Source organism: Porites lutea, chromosome 2 (assembly GCF_958299795.1).
Source record: "Porites lutea chromosome 2, jaPorLute2.1, whole genome shotgun sequence".
Taxonomy (NCBI): Eukaryota; Metazoa; Cnidaria; class Anthozoa; order Scleractinia; family Poritidae; genus Porites; species Porites lutea.
This window is the reverse complement of record NC_133202.1, coordinates 9,399,226-9,420,196: the sequence shown is the minus strand read 5'-3', so window position 1 is coordinate 9,420,196 and position 20,971 is coordinate 9,399,226. Positions and strand designations below refer to the sequence as shown.

Here is a 20,971-nt window from a genome sequence, read left to right as displayed (position 1 = left end):
ATATTCAAAATTCTGAAAATAAACTGGTCCGTGAAAACGCCGCGACACGAGCGCAAGGAAGTTGCTCGCTCCGGTTATGGGCTCCTGGTATAGATCTGTGAATTCTTCTCAATAGTTTCAAGTTTACTGTTTGAAGTAAACCCCGACTGTGACGGGAGCTTCGCTTTTAGCTCTGGCTAAATGTTAGTATATACTAAAACAGTGGACAGTGTTTTTCGCGCGCTCTGATTGGCTACTCAATCAGTGAATATCCTGCACTATTCACTGATTCACCTCCAGTTCCTCCGAGCGGGCGACGCCAAACTAGCGTAGTTACGAGCAATTTGCCTTCCCGGTTTGCTGCCGTAACAAACAAAGAAATTTCACAACTAATCAAGCAAGCTGTTCCCGAAATACACAAAGAAGGTAACGAAGTTCGCTTTGGAAGTTTTAACAGGTGAAGCCTTGTCTTTTTTATTCAAATTTATCGATAAAACCGGTGAAAAAGTTTTTTGTTTACAAATGGAAATTAAGCCTTAAGTCTTGCGTTACTTTATTTAGTTGACTTGTTCATAAATAAGCTTAAAACTAAATTTAATAATATTTTTTTACAGAATGATTTTAAATACAAAAAGAATTCACAACTCCTTTTTAAGAAATTTACCCGCAAGAGCTAAACAACTGTAAACAAATGCCTTCAAAAGTTTTATATGTCGGCAAGAAAAAGCGACGGCCGCGGCCATTCGGTCATTACGCGCCAAAATTGTAATCGTTGGCAACAGTATTCGGAGTTAACAATCATCATTTTTGTGCTCAATTATCTCACTGTTTCGCAGGTCGATAAATAATCACGACTAGCCACCTGCACTTCGGTGAATAATTGTTATATATTAGTTTTATATTCTCTTCAACTTCCAATGAAAACTTAGGGGGTGAACGATGTTAATTTTTTACCTTATCTTTATGTCGGCAGAGAGTCCATTTCTCGCTTTAGAGAAAGACAACTCCGATACATCAGACCAAAGCTTCAGGGCCTTAGCAAATATTTTGTCTTGAGTTGATCTCTTTAAATCAGCACCATACTTCCTCACAAAGTAAGTCAGATGTGTTTTACTCCATTTGGAATTGGCAGCAAAACGCTTGACGTGGCCGCCAAAATCCGGCATTCCACAACGAGGTTTCTTCAGCTTTGTTTAATAGTGGGCTTATCCAGAACACCAGTAACATGCAAACCAGTAAATTGTTGGAGCTTTTTTAAAGCTAAATTCATGTAATTTCCAGAACGTGTCGAAGACATGTAATGATACTTTTACACGAAATTCTGACGAGAGAAAAACTGATTTCATGAGTAATATCGGTGATTCCACGGCAGTTGAAGGACTATAACGCACCAATACCCCCCGCGATAGTTTAATTTTTGTAAAATCTAAGTCAAGATGACTTAAACCTTTGCCTTATTGCTAGAAGGGGTTTTAGGACGGAGTATAAACAGAGGGGCTTACATCTGAAGGGGTTTACAACAAGAATAGAAAAAGCGCTTCGAAATAATCTAGAGCATCGCTGATCAAAACACTTTTTAATGGAGCTTCAAAATGTCACAATATATCGACTTCAGAGGGGGGCGGGTGGGGGTGGGGGCTTACATTCGAGTGGGCTTACATTCGGATGTATGGGCCTATAACTGGGGGTGGGTCTTATAAATGCAGCGACAGTATACGGTATTTGGGAGGATAACATGGCGGAAGACAGAGCTTATACACATAAGACTTGGGGATCCTATGAATGCCGGTTGATTCTGAATTTGATATCCTGAGAAAACAGTCGACATTTCGCGACGCCTCCACTGGTTTCCTCGCGAAATGACGTCTGAGAAAGAAAAATTCCATACTGATGAAGTATCACTACCCATGGGTAGTGACACGCCATCAGTGTGAATTTCTGCGGTCGTTTCTCAGACGTCATTTCGCGAGGAAACCAGTGGAGGAGTCGCGAAATGTCGGCTGTACTTTCAGGCTACGAAATCAATGAATGTAATTCTGCATGGCTGAGGGCAACCAAGCGCGATAAATCTCGCGTGCTGTATTGGAATTTGATGTTGTTATAAACTCGACACAATTGGAAATCCCAAAGCAAAAACTTAGCCACATCTATGACATCGCCTCAATATTTACTCAATTTTGCGCCTCCGCTAGACAGCTTAAGGTGGCTGCGTCATTAATACAGGCGCATTTAGCTATGACGAACTTTTCGTCATAACTTTTTCCTTTTTAATGCGATGGCAGCGAAACTTTGCAAAGAATTTTATTAGGCAATAATATGAAATATTCCGATTTCATTGATGGTAAATATTTTTGCGAAATTATGCTACAGATGGGCTGCCCACCAAAGCTATGGTGAAATGATATGGCAAGCTTGCAGAAGCGTTGTACAAGGCGACGAAGTCGGAACGGAATCTTATTGGCCATTTTGGAGTTGCTTAGGGAACTGGGGCGAGTTTCAAATTTTAACTAATCGATAAAATGACACCACCACATAAAAGATCATGTTGAGATTAGTTCTTGACCAAGTCTGGTGCTCTAAAGTTGAACAGGGTTTAAGTTATGACTCCTGAAACATGGTTAAAGATCCATACCAGCACGTAATTTTGTGACAGCGTCTCCCAAATCCATATGAACTCTTTAAAATATTTTTCAGTTTTGTTTTGCTCTAAAATTCGTGATGCATCTACTACTTGGAAGGAACTAATTCGAAAATCACTACGGTTTGCCCATTTTCAGGAATATCACAGAAATCGTGAAAAAAATTAAGAGTTTATATGGTTTTGGGGGACGCTGTCACAAAATTGCAGACGTTTGTATGGATCTTTAACCATGTTTCAAGAGTAATATCATAGGCGACGAATTACTCCTTAATTTTGGCGCGAGATTTCAGCGTTAATTTGCAATTTCACATGTGAAATTACAAAATACTTTTTACTCCTTTGTAGTGGTTTAGGATGTACACTAATTATTTGAACAACCAAACAAAGTCATAAATATTCCAACCAACATGTTCTCGTCCGCTTCAATCTACATATAGGTTTATATTTTAATTTCTTTGCCCTCAAAATATTCGTTTACTACTAAGACTGTTGCTGTACATTAGCGTACTGTTACTTGGATCAAGCACAAGCTACATTTTAGAGAATAAAAAGGAAAGAAGACTAACTATAAAACTATGGACCAGTCGGATTATCAAGTAATAAGCCATTGCAATGCTTTGAAGAGTTCAATAATGTTATGCATTCATGATGAAGTGCGCCCCTTGGGAACGTTCTAGTCTTGCCAGTTTGTTTTGTCAGGATAGCATTCAGTTCCTCCTTTATTCGGTAATAAAATTGCCTATACGAAGAGAATGATCTCAAGGCATCTAGTGTTTTTCTGCAGAATTAAGCCGTTAAAAAACAACCATTTTGCTTTGACTTTTTTTCAAGAAACATAGTCTGTAAGGAATTGAAAGTCGCATCTGGTAATCTCACAGGAACAGGAGGGAAAGTAGAATAGACCATTAAAAAAAATGCCGCATAGGAGGGCTCCAGTGTTTCTTCTTTCTCCTGGAATAAACACACGAGGAGCGATTTTACCACCATGTTGAATTTACTCTATGCCACGTGGTCTGGTATAGACCAATCATACGTTTTTCGCCTATGAAGCTGGTGGCCAGAACAAGGATTTCGGAGCTGCAGCGCACAGACGGGTCTTCCCAGAGATTACAGTTTCGTCCGTGGCGCAAGCTACCGGAAATAGTACGGAAGTTAACCGATTATTATAAACTCATTTTAGGTTTTGCTCCCACCGTCAGCTGTGTCTGTGGTTGCTCGCGGGACTCAACCAGCTCTTGAAACACAGACCATCCTTCTTTCCTTTTTATCACCGGATTTTTTCTCGGAGAGAAAGTTCACCTCCTACATAAGCAACGACAGATTAATCCCCAAAGTGCTTTCTAAGTTTTCCGATTCCTCTCCCATTACTTTCGCGCTTAGAAAATTGGAAATAATCGCAGTGAAGAGGAAGACATAGAGCTGTTTCGCTTGAGATTCCTTGCTCGGCCGTGTTTTCAGTCACAAACGCATTGTTAACTTTACCGAACCGCCCTGGTAAATTGTAGAATGACGAGAGAAAAACTTAAGAAAATAAGCACAATAGAAAGCCATGATTTCAGTCTTACATTTAGAAAATAAACTCTATGACAAAACATCTGAAAAATCGCACTCGATTCTAGTATGCCAATGACGCAAAAAAAGTATATTTATAGAGTGCTCACAACATTTGAGACTATTTGTACTCCACGTGTTTGATATGGCAAATGGAACTTGTTTGGAAAAGCTAAGTAACTTAAATGCAGTACAGTACTTATAAGTATACCATACATTAATGCTAAACGCTAGCCGTTCTCAAGAATTAGCAAGAAAAAAATCGTCTGGCACTCAGAGTAACATATTTCATGAACTACAAGGAGCGCCGTCGAGAGTTGCTATGAACAGATCCGTCTGTTTGAATTTGAATACAGTCGAACCTCCCGTAAGCGACCACATGCGATTTCTAAGTTACAATATGTGTAGTTCTATGTTTTCAGCATCGAGTGGTCGCTTACAAGAGTTTAAAAACAATGGAAAACTATTAAACCATCAGCCCGAAATGTGGTCGCGGTCGCTTATGAAAGAGGTGGTCGTTTACGATAGTTTCCATTTACAGGGCTTTCACAAGGGAAATTTTGGTATTTTGGTTAGGCGGTCGCTTAGGGAGGGTGGTCACGTGGATGGCCTGGTAGCACCGGTTCGACTGTAAACTGACAAAATTGACTCGGTGCTGAGTCGTCGTCTGATGTACGTACACTATGATCGAATTGGAATGTAGAAGTCAAAAAATATATGGTTGGCTTTGAGAAGCGTGTCCATCTGTGACCAGTTCTGAACTGCTTTAGGCTCAATTACCAGCCGCTGTTCGGGAAAGGAGCCCGTTCTCCGAGAGGGAAAACGCCGGACCCTAGAGAGCGGTTGAAATTGAGCCTAGAACTATATGTAGCAATGTCCCGCTCTACGGGACTTTTAACAAACTACTTGGCTCGGGTAGCGGGAAAATTAGCGGTGTTTTAACATCAGGCCAATGTTAAATTCCCCGCTAAATTCCAGGGGTCGGGGGGCCGGAGTTTCAATTGACTGATGCATAAGTGTTTGGCAAGATCTTCGTTCTTTATAATCAGACGGAAAGCATAGCTTTGTCTTATAATAACATGCCTTGAAGAAAGACTTGTTGGCAAAATTGCGCTAATATCTTTAAACGCAACCATCACTTCAAGCAATATAGACGCCATTTTAGATTTCAGCGTGCAATGATTAATGGGATGACTGGTCCAGAGGGGTCCAGACTCCCTGCTGGAAATCTCGGACTGTTGAATTCCGGGAAGAAATTTTCGACAATTAAAGTATACACCGCGAGGTTGCCCTTTTTTAGAATTTTGGAAATACTCTTCCATTCGCTACTGGAAGTTTCCTGAAATTTAAACCGGGAGTTTTGGCTTTGGTTAAATTGAAAGCAAGCTTTTTTTACTTAAAAATAATGAATCATTTCTCCGAATTAGTTTTGTTCCATCGATTTTTTCGGCTCCGATGCATGTTCTCAGAAAAAAACCCAGCAATCAAAAAGACAATCAGCATTAGATGTTTTGCTTTTACATTGCAGAGTGGACTTCTGAAATAAGGAGAGAACACGAGGCCTCTTTAATGCATATAACTGCGGCTACAGTAATTAGGAGTTTTTGAAAATCCGAAAATTTTTAGACACCCGAAGGGGGGGCTCTGAAAAAATTGTTGCGTTAGGAGGGGGGGCTCCGAAAATTTGTATACTTCAAAACCAACACATGACATCATCGTACAGATCGGATGGTTTTCAACTCAACAATTTAATGACCTGTGCAACTCAGCTATATCACGTGGTTTACAGATATAACAAATGTAGTCTCAGTAATTATTACACTCTTCTTCATCCCAAAAATGCTTTAGAAAATTGTATCACAACTGTATCTCAAGTTTGTCATAGTATAAACCATTGAAGACAATAACGGTAAATATATTTAATACAGTCTAGCGATCTTTTTTCAGGGGAGCAAAGGAATTGAAGGAGGAGGGGGGGCGGGGGCTCTGAAATTTTTTCGACTACCAAGGAGGGGGCTCCTAAAAAATTGAACCGCTAGCGAGGGGGGCTGCTAAAATTTCAAGCTTTGAGTTTCAATATCTTCATCCCCCCCCCTTGTCATATTAAATGAACTTTCCCTAAGCCTTTACGTTAGCAAGCCTTTAGACCAAATGAGGGAAAATTGTTCAAGAGTCAAGGAGTTAACCGTTTTATCGTGCTCAATCATTTCCGCTTTTCTCTAACCTAGCTACCAGCCGTTGCCCTCCGATCTTCTTAGTCAAGTCGACAGAGAAAGGAAAATCCTCACTCCTACCGACTTAGCTAAACTGAAGAGCCTTTGCTCGCAGGGAAATTATTCTCAGGACCTTTTTCAATGATTAAGCAGTGAAATTAAAGGATAGAATAGAAGAGACCCTAACACTGCCCCCCTCCCCTGCCACAAAAAAAATTGAAGTCATCCAGCTTCCTTTCGCTGAAAATGAGTCTTCTCGTATATAGCGACGTGTTTTCTTGGAAAGACATTTATTCGTAGATGTAAGGTTATGCCAGCTGCTTGTTTGTAGAATGATAAGTACTTGAAGGGAAAAATCCCTAGATGGACCTAAAGCGCCCTTTCAATTTGAAGGCTTCCAAGTATCCTGCTACAACATTAACAAGCAGGGCTTTGAAAGTATGTCGAGGATTGAGGAACCAAAACCTTTGCTCTTTCAGTGTTGTCATTAAAGCTGTCACCAGCGGAGGTAAGGCAAGAATTTGTTCTTGATTATGAGCCCAGCACAAATAACAGTTTTGCCAATTTACGCCAATATTTAAGCAAACTTCGAAGCCGCTGCTTATAATTATTGAGTGTTACTAAAACTATGAATCGTTTTTCGTTTTTGTTTTATTGCTACTCAACTCAACTCACTTCACTGATCAGGAAGTGAAATAACAAGCTACAGGCTCTGAAACATCCGGCTAGATAAAATGACAACTGCAGTACTCATCATGCCTTATTTTTATACTCTTATTGGATGACTTTTTAAATTTGTATTTTGATTTTTGATACCGGTGTTATTTCGATTCTGTAATTGTACCGGTTTTAAAACTGCGAAAATGAAATTTCATTTCGTTTTCCGGGAAATTAACCGGTTAATTCATCATGAATATTAAATGTGTTCGATTTCACTTACCCGCAGGCTTTTGTGGCAAAGATTTCTTACGACTAAATTCTGTTGTGTTCTGATCTGTGCTGAGTGCCTTACCCGTCGGCAAGTCAGTCTTTCTTCCGCCACGAATTGAAGCTAATTGAGTCTCCTTCAGCACATTTGAACGGCGTCCAATCATTTAATTAAAAATCCATGCGTTAAAAACCTGCAGTGGCAAAATGACAGACAATAATAAAGTTGTATCACTGTGCTTCCAGATCCTTTCCAGGAAAAACAATCACTAAAGCCAGTACGCTGTACAAATTGCAGCGGGAGATAAATATTTATTACTTTGCGCTTTTCTGGTGCAGCATTTTGGATGCGTTTTAATATTGACAAAAGTAGTTCAATTCCCAGAAATATGGTTGAAATTAAGCCCCAAGTATGTAACGAAATCCCACAAGAATTGAAACCGGGTTTTAAAACAAGCTAGTCGACAGCTACATAGCAGTGCTGATCAAAATACTTTCAAATTTGATCGCTTTTTTAAGTTTCAAAACGTCGAAAAAAAATTGTGAAATTCATTTTAATACAAGCTAGAAGGGGACTTATACTCTGGGGGAGGAGAGCTTATAACTGAATGTATTTTTTTGTTTACAGCTGAATGGGCCTATGATTGAGGGGACGTATAAGTTGGGGTGACTTGTAATCGGAAGTTTACGGTACTCTTTTCACATTTTTTCAGGTATTGGCTTATTTATTTTGGGGCATTTCTTAAAGGGGAGAGGTTTGTTACATAAAGATTGTTGTACTATTTACTTGAAGTCAAAGGCAGAGGCTGAAGAACTTGTAAAAACATGACATTCTGGCTAGATTTGGTAAATAAGGACACAATCTTCAAGTTACACGTGGTAGTACGGTTAAACTGTCACCCGTCTTGTAAAGGAATCTAGTGGAAGTTGAAAAAGTTGACACCCAGAATGTGGTGTTGCCATTTATTCATGTAGTTCTTCGGCAGTGCTACTAGTAAATTTACTCCTTTCTTAGCTTGCGATCCCACGAAATTTGTCTAATTATCCTTCGTTGTTTATTTGTTTTGATGGAAGGAACAGTCCCTTTAAAGGAAGTTCAATGAAACACTTACCCTGACTTTTACTGATGGTCATATATAACTGTAAGCTAACAAATTTGACCGAAATTTAGGGTTTCAAACCGTTTTTTAACTGGGCTGAAATTTTATCGATAAGCTGAGAAATCACCGAAGAAATCTATCTGATGATTGGGCTACGAGCGCCCCAGTGTGGACCCGCAAGTATCGTGGTCACTCTTTAAACACTTCTTTCAACCCTGAAATTCTCCTTACTGTAACTACCATCTAGTTATGGCACTAAGGAGGAGAATTTGTTATATGATATTTAGTCATCGTCAAGATAATTTCCTTTATTGCCATGTCGTTATAATTGACAAGGCAATGACAATACTCGGTTAGGAGAAATTAGTTGCCGGTCACTAAGCAAGATGTACTGTCGACAGATTTCTCTCGGTAAGGAGGCCAAATTGGACCTTTTGCGGGAAATCAGTAGAAATATAAATTATTCTTACATAAAATTGCAGTAGTTTTTCTTGGAAAGATAATGTCGAGTCTACATACATTGCAATCTTTCATTTGCAGAAGTTGCAATTGGTCTGCCCAAGGGAAAATTTCCTTCACAGGCCTCTGTCCCTTTCATTTTGAAAGCTTCTGAAGTTACCGCAGTGAGCAGGGGCTTTTCTCCATCATACCCAGACGTTTAGTTCCTCGGTGTTTCTATTATATAGGACAAAGGGGTAAGTATAGGCTTTACATATCGAGAAATTCAATCTTGGAGGAGTTCAGTTCTAAAACGTCAGGCGGCGATAGCCACACACCTAGTCTGAGTCATTTTGGAATGCATAACCGCTCCTTTTCGTTTAGTTTCCGCTTCGTTCGCAAATTCACAGTACTATAAAAACTGCGGATACTTCAGTTTTCGTTATTCCGCTGCAAGTATATCGTAATACATTTTCTTATTTCAGCAAATTGGGGCTACTACTCTCCTGTTTCGCCGGTGCTTAAAACAGGTAAGGAAACAAGCGGAAGCATATTGCCCTTCAGGCTTCCGGATTATAATGTTGTGAACTCAAAGCCTTGAGTAACAAAAACAGGAGCAAAAATTGTGCCACATTCTCGTTTTATTTCTGATTATTTAACGTCTTCAAAAATTGTTGTTAAGTACGTGTGTCAGTTCACTTTTGGGCGTATGAATTAAATTATTTCACGTCCTTATCGTTTTTCCGGGAAATGAACGAATTTAACATTCGCAGAAATTGAAAGTGTGTTTTGTAACGATATGGTTCTTTATTCCTCGAAAGTAGGAACCTTTTGCGGTTAATAGAAAATATATTTCTAGTGAATTAGGAGGCTAGGAGTAAAAGAGCAAATCGCATCGTAAGAACGATTTTCTTTCAATCAAAGTTTAGCGGTAGCTTGAACCGGAACTGTCATGGATTAAGGTACGTTTTGTTGTGTTTGTAATGTTTACGGTCTTCATTCACTAAAATAGTGGATACCTTTGTAGCTCGGAAACAGGGCCAATAAATAACACAACGTCATGTGTAGATAATTTGATTCATTGCGTCTGAAAGGGGGCATTCTTGATGGCATGAGGGGTAATTTAATTTCTAGTATCTTTCTTTTTATCCTCTGTCATCCCACATGATCGGGAATCTTATAAGTGATATAAATACTAGAAAGTGTTGTGGAGCATTCAATATACCTGTTACTATTCTGAAACTATGAAGGACTATATACCTGAGCCTCTGACCTTTTTAGTGAATGATTCCTTTACAAGAGGCAATTTTGCCGATAAATGTAAGTAAGCACAGGTTCAGCCTTGTCTTCCATGAAAGGCTCTAAATATGACAAAGACGATTAAAGACCCATTTCTGTTTCGTCTCCAACTTAAGCAAATGATTTTTAAAAAGCTATGTATCATCGTCTCTAATAGTTCTCTGGAGAAATTAAAAATAAATCCAATTCTGCTTGGTTTTCAGGCACAAATGTTTGACTAATAGTCGACAGTCTATTGATAATACTGAATTTGGCTGTGGTATATTTGTAGATCTGAAAAAAAGCTTTTGAAAGATTTACTGAAATCTTATTCACCCAAAGTGAGCAACTTGAACCGTATGTGTTAATGGTCATAACTCCGTTTCCTTACCTGTGACTTCTGCTGTTCCACAAGGATCCATTCTAGGATCCCTTTTATTTCTGTTAGTGTGTAAATGATTTGCCTAATACTTCGAGCTTACTTTACATTTTTTTGGGCTGATGATTCTAACCTTTGTTTTTGTAGCAAAAAACTTACTAGCCACCTTGAAAAAACACTAAATTAAGAAACTTAAATCTGTTGCTGAATGCCTGGATGGCCATCGTACTCGAACTTTAATGTATTTAAACAGAAACGTTTATAACTGTAAACAACTGGCTAAAAAGGCTGTTACTTAGCACAGTTAGCAAAAATACCGTGAAAAAATAAACTGAATTTAATTGATCGTAATTCATTAGCACCTAGCGTCTTTAAAACTACTTTATTCTTTTCCATTCCAATAAACTGAAGCCTTATCAGTCTCTTTGTATTGAAATTGGGGATGTTCCTCTTGGACAAGTTCACGGTGTTAAATACTTAGGCATAACATTTGATTCAAGCTTAACCGTGGAAAAGTCATGTTGCATGATGAGCTTTGTTTCGCTAACTCAATCTGTATTAATTGTAAAATCGCGTTGATTAAAATAAAACATTTTTGTCTTGTCTTGCCTCTTCAGTCAAACTTTTCTCGACACCACTTTCATTGCATCATGTTTTCGTACAATACCGTAAAATTCCGAAAATAAGCCCCTCCATGTATAAGCCCCTCCAAATATAAGCCCCCCAAACCGGTAACGCAAAAACTCCTCCGTTAAATCGCCCCTCCAAATATAAGCCCCCCGGGGCTTGTACTTGGAAAATTGCTCTCAAACACAAAGTAGAACAAAGCAAAAACGGTAAATTTACTTTCAACTATAAGGCTAACCCAATCGATTTTGAAACGCAAATTTCCCTCCGTAGATAAGCCCCTCCAGAAATAAGCCGCTCAAAAAGGGCCTTTGAAAAATATAATCCCCTTGGCTTATTTTCGGAATTTTACGGTATTTTTTCAGTGGCTTTCTCTTGCCCAGGAACTGGTACTTATTGTGTGCATCACTAAATCACGTGAATGATCATGCAGTGAAATCAATTCCCCATTCCACTTCCCTGTAGGATCTATTTCTAGAATAGAATAGAATAGAATAAAATAGAATAGAATGCTTCATTGAAATACCTCACTAACAATCTCAGACTAACTATGAATTATTGGAAAATACTTGGGCATTTGTTAATAAATGTATCATGGCACCTGATGGTCTTGCATGGCTTTACACAGTATGTTCTGGAATTCCTGACAGAGGTCCTTAGAGGGTAACTCATTGAATGTTATGAGAGCGTGCAAAACATCAAGGGAATTCTCAACAATCTTATTAAAAAAGTTTTTTTACACAGCTCCTTCCTTCTTTGCTGTAACGTAACAAGGCCTCAACGTGAGAGGGCATCTGAGTAGTGCACTTTATTACCAAACATTATCTCAGAGCCCGTTTTTGTATCCTTTCGAAAGTTAAGTTTAGATAATGTGGAAGGCTAAATTTAAAACCCTGGCAGCCGTAGAGAAAAACTGACTGAATGCAAACTAAATAGAACTGAACCAGTTCTTCAGGTGGTACTTTTGCACGCTTTAGTTGCTCCAAAAAATTCTTAACAATCGACTATAATTTTCCATGGTCTTCACTCTTCTAGACCATAGAAATGACGTCATAAAATGTTCAAAACTCAAGTGGAAAGCAGCTCATGGTTGCACTGCAAAGTTTTGAACATTTTCTATGGTCTATAAGAGTGTAGACCATGGAAAATTGTGGTCGATTTGCTTTTTACAATAATATTTATTTTTTTTACGAAAAATCAAAAACAAAACCACCGGCACGGCGTGACATGTTACGTCATTTCCATGGTTTATACTCTCATATACCATAGCTCTCGACCAATCAGTGCGCGAGGATTCGCTAATTTATTGTAAAAAAATCGTTTGGTAGTTTTTTGTCATTTCTGGTACATGAGAATTCCCCTTAAGGTGTTCTTGACTATAAAAGTCTACTAATTTAACTACCTGTACTGTATGAATTTCACAACCATCGATTTCTACAAGTTCATGGTTTTTTGGAGAGCGTGCAAAGGTTATCTTTAGTTCATTGCACTTACAGGAATGTAGTTGAAACATGTTTTTAGTAGACCATGCAGACACCTCATTAAGGATGGACTGCGCATGACCAGTCCTTTTATTTTCCACTACCTTGTAGACTTCAGTATCGTCCACGTACTTGAAAAGACCGCTTGAAGTATCTTCACTAAACAGAGACGGAGGTGCGTTTGAAACGTGGCGGGGGGTTCATCTTCCACTCAGCTATACGCATGTCCCTACTCTGGGTCACCTGCTTTAGAGGCAACAACTGCACTAAGCTATTTAAAACACTGTTCAAGTGAGAGAGTAGAGACCTTGTAACCCGATGTGCTAACCTGATAGCAAACAGAAAGGGGCGACAAGTCTTGTTGTGGTTGTAGAAGTGCTTGGTTGATGTAGTTTGCCAGACATGTCATCGGTAATTGGCTTGTCGGTTTACTAAATAGCTTGTTACATGTTCCAGACGTAGTTAATCGATAGGAATCGATAGTATAATCGCTAAAAAATCATTATCGATTTCTACAGGGAAATCATCGCCCGTGATCGAAGTCACAACTTTTCTTTATCGATATCGGAAATCGATATTCATCGATGATCGATATCGATTACTATCTAAAAATTATCGATTATCGGTTTTTTGATTAAATAAGTCTGGTATGATAGGAGGGTAAACAGTAGACATGAGGAGGAGGAGGAGAGCAACAATAAAATTGAGCAGGAAGAGGAGGGAAAACATGGAAATGTAGTGGTGAAGGAAGAAAACAATAGAAATGTAGAGATGCAAACTCAAAAAGGGAGGAGAGTGGAGGTAGAACGCCCTAGTTTGCCTTCGCGCTTCATTAGATATACACGACTTTCTCGCTAAGAATCGGTGCACAGGAACTTTAACAATAACAGCGGCAGGAAATGGAACGTGCATAATTACGTTACGGCTCAATGATTTTAAGGCACAGGCAAGTTTGAGTTTATTCCTTAGCCATCATCAATCTAAAAATAACCAAAACCAGTTCAATAAAACAAGAACATGACAAACAGGTTAAAACCAGTCTAGGCTACGTTAGTCTATTGCTCCTATTGTATAAGAAACACAAAAGATGGCAGATAATAAGAATCCACCGCATTTTATTCGTGAGTTAAAAGACAAAACGCTATGACGTCATCGGCGTTAATGTATTCCCCCGCATGAAAGGGAGTTAATTTGGTGCCTATACCACTACTTGTGGCCAAACGTTCCTGGGCTGGTTGGGTTATCTTTAAGGAGAGATCTTAATATAGGGATAACCTTATGATCTTCCTGTAAATAGTGTACGTATGTACGTACAAGCGTTTGCAAAACATGATTCTTACTATTTTTAAATGTCTTCATTTTTCTGATTATCCAAGATATTTAAAAGATACGTTTCGTTTACGCTCTAGCACCTATTTTTTAAGAGGACATAATATGCTCTGTTTGCCCAAACCATTGACCACTTCTTATGGTATCAATTCCTTTAGTTACTTGGCAGCAACATCTTGGAATTCTCTTCCCGACCATTACCGCACTATTTCTGATTTTACTTCTTTTCGACGACTGATATCTACTGGGAACAATAATTTACTTAAAAGGGCATCATGATAATTTGCAAGTTAGTTGTCTAGGTAGTTAGTTATCTTATTTGTTATATAGAATTAACTTTTTATTTTAATTATTTATTAATGTAGTTGGCTCGAAGATATTAGCATTTCAGTGCTACACTGTAAATTCGAGAGTAAATAAAGTTTATTGATTGATTGATTGATGAGTATGCATGAAACATCAATTTGTTCTAGAAGTTCTTTGTATGTATTCATGTCCTTCATTTATATTCGAGAATGAAATCGCAAATGTGAAACTAAAGCAGATTGTTCTTTTTGCGCTTACTCCCTTAAGGTCTCTTCTTCATTTTCAGAATCGCCTTTTCGATTCACATCTCAATCAAGACCATGGTGGACAGCACCCATGAGGAGTTAATTCCGCGCCCAATACAAGAGGAAGGTCACCAGAAAATGGCTGAGCCATTTAAATGGCTGGAAGAAATTCTGCAGAAAAATCAGGATGTGTTAACAAACCTTCTCCAGACACAGGGACGTGGAAATGCGGAGAGAAGCAAACTTCACCTTATCACCAGTGCCTTAGCAGCTGTGGCACGCGGAAGCTGGTCTTGGATCAGGTTTTGGATCTTTTTTCTGTGGACAGCCTTCACTGATGGACTCAAGACTATGAAAGAAATACCGAAAGAAAGCCGCGCGCAGTTAGACAAGATGAAAAGGTATCTGGGGGAAGTAAAGTGTAACCTCGAGAAGGTGCTTCATGACACGACAAAAATGCAAGAGAAGGTATTGCCGGTATTTTTGTTTTTCTGTTTTACTTGTAGGTTACAGTAAAACATTATGGAAAAAATAGCTAACGAATTTGTGTGTGTAATCAAATGGACAAGTGAAATTAGGGAATACTGTCATATAAGAATTTGGACAGAACACAAGTTAAATTATTCCTCTAGTTTCACTAGTACAATTGTATACCATTTGATTACAGTTTGAATACTATGGTCAAAAAATGTATACGCTCACAAAACGGGGGATTTTGGCACCGTAGAAAAAAACACGATTATAACAATATCGCTATTTCACGTGTAAATTTATAAATTAAGGCTGAAACTTCGCGCCAAAATTAAGGAGTGATTTGTTGCCCATGATATTATTTATACATTTATTCATCTATTAGTCAATTGATTAATTTGAACACCTGGTAGAATAAAGCCCTTGTCGGAGATGAGGTTATCATTACGACAAGCGTTAAGTTATTTTACGTATAAGAATCATTAAATGAAAGCGCATACCAGTACGATATTGGATAGAATTTTACTGCAAAATATTTAAAAGTTCATTTTTAGGCTAGATTTGTACTAGATTTGAGCAATCCTAGCGGATATATAAAATAAAAGCACCTCTACGACTCCAAACCGTCCCCACGAATGAGCGTGAAAGGAAACCATAACTCAGAGCGAGCTACTTCAATGAGGGAGGGGAGGGCCTTTGTCACGGCCTTTTTACGGACCCGTTTATTTTAAAATGCAGTTTAGAGCACTTTTTCACGCGAAAATGAAAGCTCCGTTCCTTCTATTAACGCATTAAGTATAAGATAGAAAAACGGAAACCTAAACGTCCTTAAAAGGTCAAAAACTCCATTTTAACGTCTGAAGCTGGGTTTTGTCGAATGGTTTGTGGGACTTTTTAGAGCCAAGATCGTTCTAAAAATAAACTAATTGGAGAAGGTGCCTTGAGACGAGTACAGGGAAGTTGCTTTCTCGAGGTAATGGGCTCCTGGCGTTAACATTATTATGGCCACAGCCTCAACAAAAACAACAACTACTTTATTAACATTTCTCTTATCTTTTTTAGCTACATTGTATAAATATTCTTTAAAATACATATCTGTTTTTTTTTTTTGGAAAAATTTAAGGTAACAAAAAATATAAGTATAAAAGAAGGAAGTGCCTCGAGCCTAAATGAACCGCGAGGTTTTCGAGCTAGTCTCTAGACTTATAAATATGTTTTTTTTATGTAGTTAGACTCACAAACAAAAACACACAAGCAACAGAATAAAATAAATAAATAAGGAAGCATAAGCAAAGACCAGTAAAGGCAAGGTAAAAGAGGGAAAAAAAGAAAAAGAAAAGAAAGGAAATGCTAGTGCACAGCACAGCGTAAAGCAGAAGCATAGAGGATATATTAACGCACGAATAAACGAAGAAGAGGTAGCTAATTTGTGTTAGATGTCAGAAGAAGCATATTACTTAATTAACAAGTGTTGTCGAAAAGAGCAGCACTTACAATAGGCGTTTGAAGTCAAAAGGTAGTTCCTTCCAGAGGTCTACTTCGATGCAGATATCGTTTGTTTACCAGTAATTGTTCTAAAGCAGGTCATATTGATATAGATTGTCTTTTGAAGCATATCTAGCGTTAAAGGAGTGGATGTTTCTGATGTATTGAAAGCAACTGTGAAAGATTGATGGGAGCTCTTGTTTGTGCCATTTATGGGAAAATTTTAATGTTTGAAGCTCGCAAATATGTTCAACAGTTAGAATGTCACGATCGGAAGATTTATTAATGGCAAGGAGCTTTCTGTATGTTTCCCTTACAAAGTGGAAAAAATATTATCCTTGCAATGTGGTTTTGTTTGACCTGGAGAATTTTTATACTGGACTTGTAGGCACTGCCCCAAACAATGATGGCATAGAGGTGAGATGGGAATAGATTAGGTTATATTATTGCCCTAGTTGAAATGGAGAGAAGTTACGAAACTTGAAGAAAATTCCAGAATTTCTAGATATACGTGAAGAAAAAAAAGAAATGTGGTACTTCCCGCTTATTTTCAGTCATCTGTCATGACGCCAAGGTATTTGGCGTGGTCGTTCTGTTCAAGAGAAGAAATGGTGCCTTCATTGGTTGGAAAGATAAATAAATAAATAAATAAATAATGATTTGGAGGTAGCACATCCACAAAGTGGTTCTTCGTCTACCTGACTCCTGGTCGAATTGGAATTTGGAAATGCTGGTTCTTGAGGAGAGGGGAAAACCGAAGTACCCAGAGAAAAACCTCTCGGAGCAAAGGAGAGAACCAACAACAAAATATTATGTTTAATGGTGTGTTTCATTTTTTATGGGCTGACTTAATTAACATGAAGTTTGTTTTCTTAGGGTTTATAGAGAGCTTATTAATGTTGCACCAATTCTTTACTTTTTGTGTCTTGATTCATGGTAGCCTTAAGTTCTTTAGGATTTAGAAGTGGAGGAAAGACGCTAGTGTCGTCTGCAAATAGCCGGAAAGAGAGTTTAGTTGAAGAACTGAGTTTATTTGAAGAACTAATGATATCATTTCAACAGCGATCGATACTCGCCCCTCTTCATTTTCATGGAAGAACGTAACTGCTTCCACAGCTTTCTTAGAAAACTTTAAAGATCTTTGGAGCATTAGTGGAATCTAAAAGTTTGTTTTAAGCAAGTTACTTTTATTGTTTCTCTGTATGGGGAAACTCAGTTAAATCAAACATACATAACTGAGCTTCAATTAGTGCAGAATTTCGCTGCCAGGATCATGTTTCATCATTTTTCTGAGGGGTCGTATTTTCTAAAAAGGGTTAATGTTTCCGAGAAGATTTTATTCAATGATTTAGTTTTAGTTTTTAAATGTCTAAATCGGTCTAGCACAAGAAGGTCTGGAAACTTGAGACTTCCACGCTGCCGGTTGTCTTGTCGAGGCTTTTACTTTCGCGGGGTTAAACGGTGGAATGACCTGCTAAAGGACCTTTAGAGCATTAAAGGTATCAAGCTTTTTAAGAAAAGATTATTTAATTGTATATTTAATGAATAGATTGCATGAGGACACAAAGGGCTAGCACTGTAAGTATCCCGGAAGGCTCCATACAATTCCTTATAATTTTGTTATAAGGAATTGTATGGAGCCTTCCAGGAGACTTTTCTCCATTAGCTTAGGCGCGGCGGATTTTGTCACGTATGATCAGCGCGAGGTGTTTTTCCCGACACCCTTTTGTCAGAAAAATGTCATCATATGAAAGCAAACCAGACACGATCGCGTCGGCAGGCCGAAGCCGGCAAAAATAAAAGGCTTTTCTTCTTCCAGTTTTGTTTCGATGTGGTCAAAATAAATCAGGTTTGTAGGTTGTAGGTAATAAAATATTGTCTTATTCAGTTCTCAAGGACCTTTAGAAAACGAGATAATTGACTAGAGAAAGAAGCGTGAAAACGCTTTTCTGGAAGAAAATATATTTTAATTCTCGCAGCAATTTTGCGAAATCGCGAAGCGCAATATATTCAGTTTCTTCCAAAGCCGTCATGATTAAGCAGTGTAATGCCATCACAACTAAAAATGAATTTAGTTTGTATCGCAAAAGCCGCGAAAATAGAGATGAAACAAAAAATGGATCGGAAAAATTAATAAAATCACCAAAAAACCGTCTCGCGGGAGCTTTGTCAAACAAACCGTTGGTTTATTTAACCTAACCTGGAAAAGAAGACGTCTGCACGCAGAATTCATTTCATACTACATGTAGTTGTGATTTCGGGAACGGACTTCGGGAGCCTCATTGCCGTAATATCTTCTACATTGCAGAAACTACAGCAGAATCGCCCTGCTCGCGTGCTAACTTTCCGTTCCAATTATGACTATACGGTACCAGTGAATTGTTTCGAAATTTAAAGGGGCGAAATTTATTTCCATCAGCGCGTAGTTAGCTAGTTAAGCAATAATAATGCACAACACTGTAAATAACACGGTTCTAGAATATCTGACGGCTTCGCGTTTTGTTCGTCGCTGCATGCGATTTAATCGCTTATAACCTAACAGAAATGCATAAATACAAACAAGCTCGCTGTTCCACAACCCCGCACTGAATTTTAAAAGAGAAGCCTTTCATATAACGGAAGAGTGTTGTAGAACATCTTGTCTCTGAAGGTGCGGCAATAATTTTTTTAAAGGAAAATTAAAAAACCTTAATTTAGATATATGTAAAAATGTGAAGCAGGTTTTTTATTGTTATATCGTTATTATTTTAGTTTTTATCTGGTTATATTTCTATACTTGAATGTAAATATACCTAAGGGAAATACCGTGTATTACCTTACCTTACCTCTGTGATGTGTGTAAATTTGTCTTTTGCTATGATTTTAGACAATACGACTTCTCCTGACTATCAATTGTGCGTCAAAACAATGTATCAAGCGCGCGATAAAGAAATTGTCTAAGTGCCACGGTGTAGCACTTTATGACAAAGTTTTAAAGGGAAAACTTGTTGCCATCTGATGTACACCTGTATAGTTTATGTTTGTAAGCTCTACCTAAAATAATCACTGGGTTACACTGCACCCATGGGTGTGCCACCTAAAGTGCAGCCTATGTTTGTTAGCTCTGCCTAAAGAATCACTGGGTTACACTGCGCTCTGTGACGGACGTTTGCCTCGCGCTCTCTTCAGAAACAAAAAAGCTATAGTCTGTTTGGCCAAAAATCAAGCGTTGTTCCCCCTAAAAATTTGACACCATATTGGGCCCCGAAAGACGTTAAAAGTTCCTCCACAATAGAAGAGTGTTTTGCTAGAGGTTAGAAACATTTGGCTTATATGAGTTTCAATATAAAGGTGCAAAAACTTATCAGCATAATTATAGCACACAAACATTGTCATCAAACTCATGGCATGTAGCCTGAATAAGCCAAGCAAATATAAATAAAGCATATAACCAGAAATATTCGTCAAATGGTCTCGTAAAGTAAATTATACTTCACTTTGCGAAAGAAATTTATCTCTTGTATCCGTGTTACGCATCGAAAAAGCGAGGAGTCATCGCATGACATTAGGTAACAGAGGTAATACCCACGGGTTTCACGAATTCCAATTCCACGATTTTTCGCCGAGTAACAAATTTAAAACTTCAATTCTTACCTTACAGTTGTCGGTTCATTTACCTTACATTCGCCAACACTAGTAAACATGGATAAAACGATGAAATCCGGCACTCTTCTTTCAGAAGTAGCAAGCCGCATGAAGTAAAATCCACCGATATGCGCTGCATTCTCACCCAAATATAAACATTTGTCGTGGAGAAAATACGACGAGGAGGAAAAAATGCCAGATCTTCGCCTCGGCAATGTATTCTAGCTACCAAGCCGGCGTATCTCCAGAAGGTGGACTCGAAGTGGGACAAACCTTGTGATTTTTTCAGGAGCGCTTTGCGCGCAAACTAATTTATTCTGGCGCGAAATGAAGATTAAGAAAATGTATCTGAAATCTAATACACGACAAGAAAATTTTCGCACTTTCGAGGAGCGCGACATATTAAATGGGATTAAGTCGGATTAGCTGCCAGCGGAGAAAACATCCCTGCGTGGGATTGTACCTCCAGTAAAAAGCCTCTGTGTCCTCTCATGAGGAATTTCTTTATCTAATTTATTGTTTAACAGTGTTGAATACACTAGACAGTTTGGCTTTTTAGATTTAAAGATTTTATTTCTGCACATTTCACGTAATTAGTAGATTGTGTCTGAAAAGCCCTGTAAAGGGAGATTCAATAAAAAGACAGCATCAGTATATGCGAAAGCAGGTCAGTCAATCAATCAATCAATCAAAAACGTTTTTTCACTTCGAATTTCAAAAGATAGCATAAACTTATGCTAATATCTCTGAAGGAAAAGCAAAATAAATAGAAAATAAATGAAAATGGTAATTAGAATAAAGTAATGCTATATAATTATTATGTACAAATTTAAGATAACGTAGACAAGAAAATTATTATATACATTGTGACTACAGTAACTAGTGATGATTAAAACT

At 38.2% G+C, this 20,971-nt stretch overlaps 2 protein-coding genes across 2 annotated transcripts in view; both read left to right on the top strand.

The window, feature by feature from the left end:
- LOC140927656 (uncharacterized) overlaps positions 1-20,971 on the top strand; it is a 64,134-nt gene that overhangs the window by 39,333 nt on the left and 3,830 nt on the right. The window lies entirely within an intron of this gene.
- LOC140927283 (uncharacterized) overlaps positions 14,540-20,971 on the top strand; it is a 7,765-nt gene continuing 1,333 nt past the window's right edge. Inside the window, exon 1 of the mRNA XM_073376907.1 lies at positions 14,540-14,962. Coding sequence (XP_073233008.1) covers positions 14,570-14,962 — 393 coding nt within the window. The 5' untranslated portion in view covers positions 14,540-14,569. The remainder of the gene's footprint in view (positions 14,963-20,971) is intronic.